The sequence below is a fragment of the Oncorhynchus nerka genome, linkage group LG18 (genome assembly GCF_034236695.1).
Source record: "Oncorhynchus nerka isolate Pitt River linkage group LG18, Oner_Uvic_2.0, whole genome shotgun sequence".
In the NCBI taxonomy this organism is placed as follows: domain Eukaryota; kingdom Metazoa; phylum Chordata; class Actinopteri; order Salmoniformes; family Salmonidae; genus Oncorhynchus; species Oncorhynchus nerka.
The window spans coordinates 41,062,601-41,075,356 of NC_088413.1; the positions used below are offsets into that span (position 1 = coordinate 41,062,601).

Sequence of the window (12,756 nt, forward strand, 5' to 3'; positions counted from 1 at the left end):
ATGAACAGATGAAGATATTTCTCCAGCAATAATCAGAAATAATTTTGCAACAAAAACAGAAATATATAAACTCAGCAAAAAATGAAACGTCCTCTCACTGTCAACTGCATTTATTTTCTGCAAACTTAACATGTGTAAATATTTGTATGAACATAACAGGATTCAGCAACTGAGACATAAACTGAACAAGTTCCACAGACATGTGACTAACAGAAGTGGAATAATGTGTCCCTGAGCAAAGGGGGGGTCAAAATCAAAAGTAACAGTCAGTATCTGGTGTGGCCACCAGCTGCATTAAGTACTGCAGTGCATCTCCTCCTCATGGACTGCACCAGGTTTGCCAGTTCTTGCTGCAAGATGTTACTCCACTCTTCCACCAAGGCACCTGCAAGTTCCCAGGCATTTCTGGGGGGATTGGCCCGAGCACTCACCCTCCGATCCAACAGGTCCCAGACGTGCTCAATGGGATTGAGATCCGGGCTCTTCGCTGGCCATGGCAGAACACTGACATTCCTATCTTGCAGGAAATTACACACAGAACGAGCAGTATGGCTGGTGGCATTGTCATACTGGAGGGTCATGTCAGGATGAGCCTGCAGGAAGGGTACCACATGAGGGAGGTGGATGTCTTCCCTGTAATGCACAGTGTTGAGATTGCCTGCAATGACAACAAGCTCAGTCCGATGATGCTGTGACACACCGCCCCAGACCATGACGGACCCTCCACCTCCAAATCGATCCCGCTCCAGAGTACAGGCCTCGGAGTAACGCTCATTCCTTCGACGATAAATGCGAATCCGACCATCACCCCTGGTGAGACAAAACTGCGACTCGTCAGTGAAGAGCACTTTTTGCCAGTTCTGTCTGGTCCAGCGACGGTGGGTTTGTGCCCATAGGCAACGTTGTTGCCGGTGATGTGGGGTGAGGACCTGCCTTACAACAGGCCTACAAGCCCCCAGTCGAGCCTCTTAGACTGAACGTAATCAGCGGACAGTCCGAGCACTGATTGAGGGATTGTCCATTCCTGATGTAACTCGGGCAGTTGTTGTTGCCATCCTGTACCTGTCCCACAGGTGTGATGTTCGGATGTACCGATCCTGTGCAGGTGTTGTTACACGTGGTCTGCCACTGCGAGGATGATCAGCTGTCCGTCCTGTCTCCCTGTAGAGCTGTCTTAGGCGTCTCACAGTACGGACATTGCAATTTATTGCCCTGGTCACATCTGCAGTCCTCATGCCTCCTTGCAGCATGCCAAAGGCACGTTCACGCAGATGAGCAGGGACCCTGTGCATCTATCTTTTGGTGTTTTTCAGAGTCTGTAGAAAGGCCTCTTTAGTGTCCTAAGTTTTCATAACTGTGACCTTAATTGCCTACTGTCTGTAAGCTGTTAGTGACTTAACGACCGTTCCACAGGTGTACGTTCAATAATTGTTTATGGTTCATTGAACAAGCATGGGAAACAGTGTTTAAACCCTTTACAATGAAGATCTGTGAAGTTATTTGGATTTTTACGAATTATCTTTGAAAAAGACAGGGTCCTGAGAAAGGTGTGTTTCTTTTTTTGCTTTTATGTAAAATCATACCTCTTCTCTACAGACATATCACAGAAATGTTCAGATGTATAACATGTAGATAGATCACATAAGACTGGATAATAATTACAACTTTATTAACAACTTTATCAACACATCACAGAAACGTGGGCCATAATAGACAATCCTCTCGAACCTTCATCTTCTTTTATATAGATTCCATTGGGGTACACACCGTTCTTCAACATAAACACAACCTATGGTCAGTCAGAGCACAATCTATTTATTTAGATTTCTTAGATAGTAGACTGAATAGAAGGCAGGTTGGACGATGGCCCAAAGAAGGACCAAAGGTCACCTTACTCAAAACTGAACAGTTCTCCATAAGACAGAGCCCCTATCTCTTCCAAAGGCCCCCAGTAGTAAAGCCTATACTGTAATAACCAGTCAACCTATGTATCCCAGGCAGCATATGGTGACATCATCAGGTGCATGTCTCTTGAAAGGCATTGATGACACTGTCATATGTGGGAGGAGGAGTCTGTGTGGGCAGGAACCCTTTAAGACTGCTGTTTCCCAACCAAAAAGAATTCCGTTGGGGTTGATTTGGCATGAGGGAGGCAGTATCTACTGCTGATGAATTGTTGGCAGTAGTGTCATGAAGAGGCAAAGTATCCTGGTTGTTAGTGTCACCCTCAGCCCCGTCACCTTGACCCATCCTGCTGCCCTTGGGCACTGGTCGGAAGGTGGATGATCCTGAGCTGGTCTTCTTCCCCAGTGGGCCAACCGGCTCCACCGATGGTTGTCTATATAGGCTCAGAATACCTCTTCCGAGGCTGTTGTCGCTGTGTCGGTCGAACACTGTGCTCCGGTAGAGGCCTTGGTAGTTGGCTATGGGGTTGTGTGAGCGCTGGGAGGTGGCTGAGCGGTGCTGCTGTTTGGGACGCCTGGTAATCCGGGTGGATGCTCTGCGTCTCGACAGCCATGTTAGGAGGATGTAGATCAGCGCTCCAATCAGGAGGCCCAACAACATGGACAGACAGAAGGCTAGGACTAGGTTCCCTGGAGGAAAAGGAGGAAGATATTAGACAACTTTTTCAGATTTTCCCTAATTTAATGTCATCGTATTTGAGGTGAACTGATACTGAGGGCAATCAAGTTGATATTTGGTTGTAACGACATCATTGCAACCAGTTTTGCCTGCTGGGGTTGATCAAAATGGAGTGGCAAGGAACTCACTTGTTGGATAAATTAGTTTTCAGATTCAAAATGCCAGTATACATTCCTTGGCAAATTGCAATTGATTGCTTCCATGGTTCACAATTGACATTTTCACAAATGAAAAACCGACAGTGGTAAATCGACTACTCGAAGATGGTCTCATATCACTTAATGGACGGACTGTAGGTAAAATTCAGACAATAACTTTGATAACACATTTACTGTGAACACAGAACTAAACAGAAGTTGAGTGGTCCTTTGGTAGAGCATGGTGCTTGTAACTCCAGGGTAGTTGGTTTGCTTACAGCGACCACCCATACGTAAAATGTATGGATAAAAGCGATAAAAGCGTCTGCATAATAGCATATATTAGTAGTAGTAGTATTATATAAGACTAATGCAGTCATTTAAAGATAGAATACTCATATCCCTTAATGAAAAATAAACACATTAAAAAGGCAGGCTTAAAATTCTTACCAATGTTAAATGATTTTAGTATATCCAGAAATGGATTTGTCTCATTGAACGCCATTATACTAACGAAAAGAAAAGCAGTTCACATCCAAACTGAGAACACTGCAGCACATTGAACTGGACTCTTTTCAAGACAGGCTGTCTGCTTGGTCCATTTCTTCCTGTCTGTTTTGTTTGCAATAGTGGAAATGTTGCTGTCATGCTTCCTGCCTCTCTCTCTACTTTTTAAATTTAGCTTGTGCTTTTCTTATCTGCGTGGGGCAGAACTTTGGGAAACAAGGCTGCTTCCTCTGACATCATTTCCTCTTGATTAATGAACAATCAATGTTCCTCTTGAACAATGGCTTCTTGGCTCTGTTATGAAATACTGTAATTTACTTGTATTTGAATGGCAACGTTGTGACTTTTAGATCAGGAGCCTTTTTCATGTTATATAGAGTGTTTTTAAGGGTATATTGTCTAAGGTATAGTGATAGGGGCAGTGAGGATATAGTGTACACAATAATCTCAATGTTTCCAAGTGTCTTGCAAGTGTTTCACAAGAGATATGTATGATAAGCAAACCTAACAAAACGTCACTATCCAATGGAACGTCTGCAGTGAACACTATCAAGTATACAGCCTCTGATGGGATTTCCTTCAATTGTTGTGCTCCCTAAACTCTAAAACTTCGTTAACTGCAGTGGCAGGGTTGGGGAGTAACAGATTACATGTAAGGGATTACAAAACACGGTAACTGTAATCCGTTACATTACCAGCAAAATTATTGTAATCAGATTACAGATACTTTTGAAAAACTAGATTACTTAGAGGATTACTTTTAAATTCAGAAAGGATCTTTGCAAAAAAAATATAATTGACACTTAACTGTTTTCTTAATGACATTCAAATCAGCATAGAACAAAGGTGCACATTTAAATTTATTCCACTTGAGCGAGTCTGACCACAAATCAGAGACACTATGATGACACACCAAATGTGTTTGATGGATTGCGGTAAAAGAGCAGGCTACAGTCCAAGCTATGTCTTCCAATGGTGCGACTGCTGCCGGCATCCAAAGATTATCCAACTTGAATAAATGCTTGGAGGTAAGGCCGACAGCGGGGGTGTAGTCTACGGTGATACTGATATCACTTATTATTGATATCAACATAGCGCATTGATGTGAATCACAATGCTGCTCTCTCATTTAGCCATTCGCGAATTACGTATTTGAACCCAATAATGGTTAAATTCAAGAAGTTTAAACTGCCTATGTCACGCCCTGATCTGTTTCACTTGTCATTGTGCTTGTCTCCACCCCCTCCAGGTGTCGCCCATCTTCCCCACTTATCCCCTGGGTATTTATACCTGTGTTTTCTGTCAGTCTGTACCAGTTTGTCTTGTTGTTCAAGTAAACCAGTGGTTTCTCAGCTCCTGGGTTTCCCCCAGTCTCTCTTTTTTCTTGTCCTCCTGGTTTTGACCCTTGCCTGTCCTGACTCAGCCTGTGGAATAAAAGTGGGGATTTTATTGCTCAATCTAATTCATTCTGATTTAAAAAATGATCCATAGGCCTGATGGACACACGCTCGAACTCACACACTTTTGATAGACTTAAAGGCTGCAACCTGTAGCTGCTACATCCATTTTTGGACTTGTAAATTACACTACTGTTCAAAAGTTTGGGGTCACTTAGAAATGTCCTTGTTTTCCATGAAAACATACATGACATTAGTTGCAAAATGAATAGGACATATAGTCAAGACATTGACAAGGTTAGAAATGATTTTTAATTGAAATAATAATTGTCCTTCAAACTTTGCTTTTGTCAAAGAGTCCTCCATTTGCAGCAATTACAGCCTTGCAGACCTTTGGCATTCTAGTTGTCAATTTGTTGAGGTAATCTGAAGAGATTTCACCCCATGCTTCCCGAAGCACCTCCCACAAGTTGGATTGGCTTGATGGGCACTTCTTACGTACCATACGGTCAAGCTGCTCCCACAACAGCTCAATAGGGTGGAGATCCGGTGATTGTGCAGGCCACCAGCTGACTGCTTCTTCCCTAAATAGTTATTGCATGGTTTGGTGCTGTGCTTTGGGTCATTGTCCTGTTGTAGGAGGAAATTGGCTCTAATTAAGTGCCGTCCACAGGGTATGGCATGGCTTTGCAAAATGGAGTGATAGCCTTCCTTCTTCTAGATCACTTTAACCCTGTACAAATCTCCCACTCCCACATCTCCCACTCCCACAAATCTCCCACCAGCACCGAAGCACCCACAGACCATCACATTGCCTCCACCATGCTTGACAGATGCCGTCAAGCACTCCTGCATCTTTTCATTATTTTCTGCATCTCACGAATGTTCTTTGTGATCCTCAAACTTAGATTCGTCTGCCCATAACAGTTGTGTTGTGACATGGTAGGGATGGTATAAGAAGTTAGCCCTATTTGGTAAAAGACAAAGTCCATATTATGGCAAGAACAGCTCAAATAAACAAAGAGAAACAACAGTCCATCATTACTTTAAGACATGAAGGTCAGTCAGTACAGAACATTTCAAGAACTTTGAAAGTTTCTTCAAGTTCAATCGCAAAAACCATCAAGCACTATGATGAAACTGGCTCTCATGAGGACCGCCACAGGAACGGAAGATCCAGAGTTACCTCTGCTGCAGAGGATAAGGTCATTAGAGTTACCAGCCTCAGAAATTGCAGCCCAAATAAATGCTCCACACAGTTCAAGTAACAGTAACAACATCAACTGTTCAGAGGGGACTGCGTGAATCAGGCCTTCATGGTTGAATTGCTGCAAAGAAACCACTACTAAAGGACACCAATAATAAGAAGAGACTTGCTTGTGCCAAGAATCACGAGTAATGGACATTAGACCAGTGGAAATTTGTCCTTTGGTCTGGAGTCCAAATTGGAAATGTTTGGTTCAACCGCCATGTCTTTTTGAGACGGAGATTTGGTAAACCAATGATCTCCATGTGTATTTCCCACCATAAAGCATGGAGGAGGAGGTGTGATGGTGTGGAGGTGCTTTGCTGGTGACACTGTCGTGATTTATTTAGAATTCAAGGCACACTTAACTAGCATGGCTACCACAGCATTCTGCAGCGATACGCCATCGCATCTGGTTTGGGCTTAGTGGGACTATAACTTGTTTTTCAACAGGACAATGACCCAACACACTTCCAGGCTGTTTAAGGGCTACCCTTTAAGGAATACCTAGGATAGGATAAAGTAATCCTTCTCACCCCCCCCCCCCCTTAAAAGACCTAGATGCACTATTGTAAAGTGGCTGTTCCACTGGATGTCATAAGGTGAAAGCACCAATTTGTAAGTCGCTCTGGATAAGAGCGTCTGCTAAATGACTTAAATGTAAATGTTAAATGATTTGACCAAGAAGGAGAGTGATGGAGTGCTGCATCCGATGATCTGGCCTCCACAATCCCCCGACCTCAACCAAACTGAGATGGTTTGGAATGAGTCGGACCACAGAGTGAAGGAAAGCAGCAAACAAGAGCTCAGCATATGTGGGAACGCCTTCAAGTCTGTTGGAAAAGCATTCCAGGTGAAGCTGGTTGAGAGAATGCCAAAAGTGTGCAAAGCTGACAAAGGGTGGCTTTTTGAGGAATCTAAAATATATTTTGATTTGTTTAACAACTTTTTTTGTTCCTACATGACTCCATATGTGTTATTTCATAGTTTTGATGTCTTCACTATTATTCTACAATGTAGAAAAGAGTAAAAATAAAGAAAGCCTTTGAATGAGTAGGTGTTCTAAAATCTTTGACCGGTAGTGTGTATATATATATATATCCAATGATTCTAGAAGAATATAAAGTATAAATGCCTCATGAGCTAATTTCAACTGTCACACTCCATGAAAACCCACAATATAAGCTTGTCTTTCTCCAATGTTTTGTAAACATTGTAAATGTAAACATACACTGTACAGCCTCATAACATGGTTAAAATAATAATTTTGATATCATGGATGGTCAGTGCATCCATAGCTCTGTCTATTAATCTGAGAGTTGTTACATTTCTCCCGGCCCATCCCTTAGTTTTTTACCAAAACATTTGTGTTTTCTTCTAATGCCTCTTAAGGGGAAGGTAATCTAAAAGTAACCGAATGTAATCAGAATACGTTACTGAGTTTGAGTTATCCAACATTTACTCTACTGATGACAATTTTGGACAGGTAACTAGTAACTGTAACTGATTACATTTAGAAAGTAACCTACCCAACCCTGTGGTTTCCATGTCGGCTCCGTTAATCTATTGACACTGTCACTGAATTGCTGGTATGAAGTGGTTGCGTAGATAAATAGACAGTTTCCCAAACTTTCCTGAATAAAAGTCAATTGATTTACTATGCAGCACTGTGTAGTGTGTACTGATAAGCGCACTGTAGGTCCATACAGTAGGGCAGACAAACTAGATAACCTACATTACTTGAAGAAATCAGAAGATGGCAGTGAAGTCAAATGATAGACAGATGCACATAAAAAACTAAAGTGTAAGGAAAGGAATGTTCCAATTTGACATGGCGCGAATAACTACGCTATAACTTTAGCGCGAGGACCATTTTCTTCGTTTTTAATAGCAAGAAACTACAAGGAACTGAAATAGTATTTAATATTGCTACAATGTTTCACATAAAAAATGTATAGTTAAAAATACGGCGACTGCTACAGAGTTTGATTGTTACCATTGGCAACATCGTAACACACGCACATACACTTCCTCCCTGAAGTTAATGCTTCATGCGCTTGCTGTAGGATTGACAGTAGGGGTAAGAAGCGTTTGAATGCTCTATTTAGTGCAACTTTTCATAGTTGCATTTCTTTTACTAGATTAATCAATTTGTGTCAATTTGTTTTACTAATGTGTTACTACTGAGTATGTTCCGTTTTTTTCTAGTTATTTCATATGGGAAGGAACATTTCTTGCCTAGCCAATAGATGCAATAGCTCGAGACGAGACAATTGACGCAATAGCTCAAGACAAGAACTCCTAATGGAACCAACATTATAGCGAATTAATATGCAATGCCTTGTTGTTTGGAGTGTGACTCAAAATCATTTTTTTTGACAGCTCATTCATTTTTTTGTTTATCCAGTCGATGCATGCACTGTAGGCGTGCTGTAAACTTCATGTCACTTTCATAGAGCATTTTCTGTCGACTCATGATTTCACAATGCTATTTCATTCATAGATATTAGGGGTTTTGGTAACACTTCCTATAGCGTACCTAGCCTCAATATAATGCATTATAAGCACATTTATAATGACTTATGAGCTATGAATAATGCTTTTATTTAGTTAATATTCATATATAAATACATACTTGACAGTGATAGCTGTCACTTTCAAGGAAACACACTGACTGGCACATGTATCATCTCTCTCCTCTCTAGACAATGACTGGAAGGACAGCTGCCATTGGGTAGCAAAGCTGCTGTTCCCCTATCAGAAACCTGAGATTCGATTGGACCCTTTGCTGCAGTAGCCCAAATCAAGCCTCTGAAATCGGCTTGAGACAGAGCTAGAAAGTGAGAGAGACGGAGACAGCGAGAGAGAGACACACCGAGAGGGAGAGAGAGACAGAGTCAGAGAAAGGAGGGGAGAGGAGGGGCGTGAGGGGATGCCCTCCTCAGAAAAGTAACGTGGGATGATCTCCTGTTGTCTCGACTGCATCAGTGTATCACCTGCTCTGGTCCAGACAGTAGCAGAAAAAACGACATGGCCTCACCATGGCAGTCCGGAAGAACCTCCAAGGACATTGCCAACCTGATGCAAAAACTGCAAAGTAGGTCTCATTCATTTGGGTGCTATGGGGGTACTGGTACTTTGGATGTGTACAAAATGGCACCCGTTTCCCTGGCCTATATAGCCTACTATATAGGATAAAGGATGCCATTTTAGACAAACCTTTTTGTTAATATCCATTCGTTGCTGCTGTGCTATTATGCTGATTCATTACCTTGGCCATGTGCCTGCATGTCTGGAGTTTGCCAGGTGCATGTTGAGATATTACATTTAGGTGAAGTACTTTCAGAGAGAAGATAATGCATGATTCTGAAAACAAGGCTGTGTTCGTAATAGCCTTGTATGTACTGCCACTGCAATGCTGCCTGAGGGATAGGCTATGGAGAGAATTACTCCCTCTTCTTAGGATTGCCTACCCATTCATCCTATAACAGGGAATAAGGCACCTCTTTTGTTATCTTGTTGTTGAAGTCTTTCTTGAACTAAAGTAATTGATAATTGAATTAAGGTGACTGATGAGATGAATTTTGAGAATTCCTGCAACAGGAGTGGTCACCGTATCAAGGGGAAATGTTTTGATTTTAAAATAGCGTAATCAGAATGGATTATCATACAGTAAATGTGCCTGTTGGTGCCTGAGCCATGTACTACACAGCTCTGGTTGGTGCCATTGAAATAAAACACCATTTCCTGTTTGCTCTAAACCACACAAAATGTACATGACACTTCCTCACTATCTATTAAAATATATTTGTCTTAGTCACGGTCTTGTTTTCTAGAAGTAGAGCAATGCTATTTGGTGAAGTGTCAGAGATATGGTCGCCAGGCATCTCACACTTTGGTTGTCATGGAGCCCAATGGTTGCTACAATGAAACTTCATAGCTATCTGTTTGTCTTTGCTATCAGAACTTAAATGATCAGCATTAAACACAGTTTGTAGGAGTTTGCTTGGTTTTTACTTTGTGGTTGGCATATGCTTGGGTGCTAGTGCAATTAGGTCAGGTATGACATGACTCAAGAGTAGGCCTAATTGGGTCCACCAAATTAGTACCTTTTGGGTATTGTAACTTCATATCTTTTTTAAAATAATTCTGACATAAATAGCACCTGTTCAACTTTACATTTTCATTGTTAGAACATGGAGAAAACATGATGGTGAAAACTTGGAGAATGGTTTGGGTTACGTCGGTTAAAATCTTCCTAGAACTCTCAAAGGGTGCACGAAGGGACACGTCAAAATACTGAATTATGGCACTTTAGCAAGTATTTATTCACATTAAAAAGAGTCATTGAATTTCCCAAGTGGTCTATATTAAAGGGCACTTCATTCAACATAACAAGCTTTTAAAATGCAATGTTGGTGCACAATACAATTTCTACTTAAAATATCAAAGGGCCGCAAAAGGTACTCATTTGGTGGAACGACCCAGTTCAGTTTTATGAAATGACTGAAAGTGTGATTCCACAAACACAGACATGGGATGACCTATTTCTGTACCGCAGAGTCTAGTCCTGGAAAAAATTATAAATGAGGATTTACAAATAGGCACAGGCAATCTTGCTTAAAAGTCCAATTTAGTCTAAGAATAGGCTTGGAAACAAAGGCATTGGTTTCACTCTCTCGACTCATCCCTGCTGTGTCGGATGGTGCATACGATACCGTTGGTGTACTCCCTGTATTATAGCCAGTCCTAAAATTATTCATTTATCTGTTCCCTGAAATGGACGTCAGTGGCCCAACCCAAAGTCTGTAACAAATCCACAGTCAGTGTGCTGGGCATGGGTAAAACCTGATACCATTCCTGTCTGTCCTTGGAAAGGCGTCAGATCAATACAGGGTGTCTCTCTGTTGGTGTTACCCTCCTGTTACAAGGGCATCAGGTCGTCACCACCATCCCCTGATAGGGCCCATCCCTGAATTGAGAGTCTAGGTTTTTAGCTTGTAACTTGAACCTTCACCTATGGGACTTTTGCCCATAGAAATTTTAAATCCACCCCTGAATTGAGAGTCTAGTGTCTGTAGTCCCAATTATCTTCCTACCCCTTCCTCTTGGCCCCAACCTGTCAATGTTTGCAGATCCAAAGGGTCAAAGGCAGTGTATTGTTGGAACTCACAGGTCTGAAAACATCAAAGGGGTTAGGGTCAAGGGAAAGGGGTAGGTGGCAAATTGGGACCGAATTTGTGCTTGTAACCTGCACCATCACGGGTGGATGTTTTGTTACTGATAAATTCAGCAGGCAGATTGTGTGTATGTGTGTGTGTGTGTGTGTGTGTGTGTGTGTGTGTGTGTGTGCTCATTACCATAGGTACTGTGTTATAAAACATCTGTGTGTGGTTGTACCACTGCTACCCGATAAGTAACTTCCAGCTCTTTGGGAGGATGTTTTTTTTTCTGTTCGTTTATCTTGAGCTTTTTCTAATCTATGTCAAATTTGAACACTAAGTGTGGACATAAAGGGACTACTTTGGGATTTACTTCCCCAGAGTCAGATGAACTCGTGGATACCATTTCTATGTCTCTGTGTCCAGTATGAAAGAAGTTAGAGGTAGGAAGTTTCGCAAGCCATTGCTAATTAGCGTTGACTGGAAGTCTATGGGTATATTAAGCTAGCATGCTCATTTCCAAAATCTCAAAGTATCACTTTAATTGTGAGAAACAATAAGTGCCAATAGTCCAGAACACCTGCCATTTGAATGGACTGTATCTTCTCTTAGACGTTAAGTGCCCTATTTTAGGGAACTTTGAGCGGCTCTGGACATTTGGGTGTACCAGGCACTCTGTGAATTTCTTAGGGTCCAGTGCCTTATAGTGTCAGAAAGCCCCATCTGTCTGATTTCCGCTAACACTCAAGTCAGTGAAATGGGGCCAAATTTGTAGTCACTAAATATGATCCTATTTATTTTACAGTTATAAGAAAGGTGAACTCTTACAGTAAGTAATTTATAATTTGATTGTTACTATATTTTGAAAGCATTTCAGTCATCATTCGCCCACTTTTGTTTTACCAGAAAGGTGAGTTCCAGACCTTTCTAGAACTATGCAGCATTACTAGTTATTGTTTATTGCCATCTCGTGGAAAATAATTACTTTTGGGCATGTCTATTTAAGAGGAAATCTACATTTTGCCATAACGTTCAAGAGTTAATCATCATGTGGTTTTTGATGTGGAGATGCTCTCTTAAACTATACATAGCAGAATAGTGTCTTAATTGTATAGGTTGTGAGATAAAGTGAAAAGCTTGGTATTTTTATTATTTATTTTTTGTGAATAAGTCATAGTCTTTGAGAAAGATGTGATGTTGACTGAACATAGGAACGATAAAGGCTATCTATAGTTTTAAAACTTTTCTCTGTGTGTGTGTGTGTGAGTGTACATTTTAGAGTGCCAGTGTATTTGTGCGTTTGTGTGTGAGTTTTTGTTTGAAACCTTAGTTTGAAACCTTTTGCTTACACCGTGCCTAAACCGGATGTGTGCGTCCGTCCGCGTGCGCAAATTGATTTTGTCCCCCCACACCAAACGCAATCACGTCACCAGGTTGAAATATCAAAACAAACTGAACCAATTATATTAATTTGGGGACATGTCGAAAAGCATTAAACATTTCTGGCAATTTATCTAGCTAGCTTGCAGTTGCTAGCTAATTTGTCATATTTAGCAAGCTTGCTGTTGCTAGCTAATTTTTCCTGGGATATATACGTTGAGTTGTTATTTTACCTGAAATGCACAAGGTCCTCTACTCGGACAATTAATCCACACATAAAACGG

At 41.4% G+C, this 12,756-nt stretch overlaps 1 protein-coding gene across 1 annotated transcript; it reads right to left on the bottom strand.

Annotated features, from left to right (window-relative positions):
• Window positions 1–1,652: 1,652 nt before the first annotated feature.
• myct1b (myc target 1b) lies at window positions 1,653–3,447 on the bottom strand. The gene is made up of 2 exons (XM_029688664.2): window positions 3,231–3,447; window positions 1,653–2,594 (listed from the first exon to the last, which is right to left on the bottom strand). Exons 1-2 carry the CDS (start codon window positions 3,283–3,285, stop codon window positions 2,017–2,019), a joined length of 633 nt encoding a protein of 210 aa, XP_029544524.2. The 5' UTR covers window positions 3,286–3,447; the 3' UTR covers window positions 1,653–2,016.
• Between the last annotated feature and the right edge of the window lie 9,309 nt (window positions 3,448–12,756).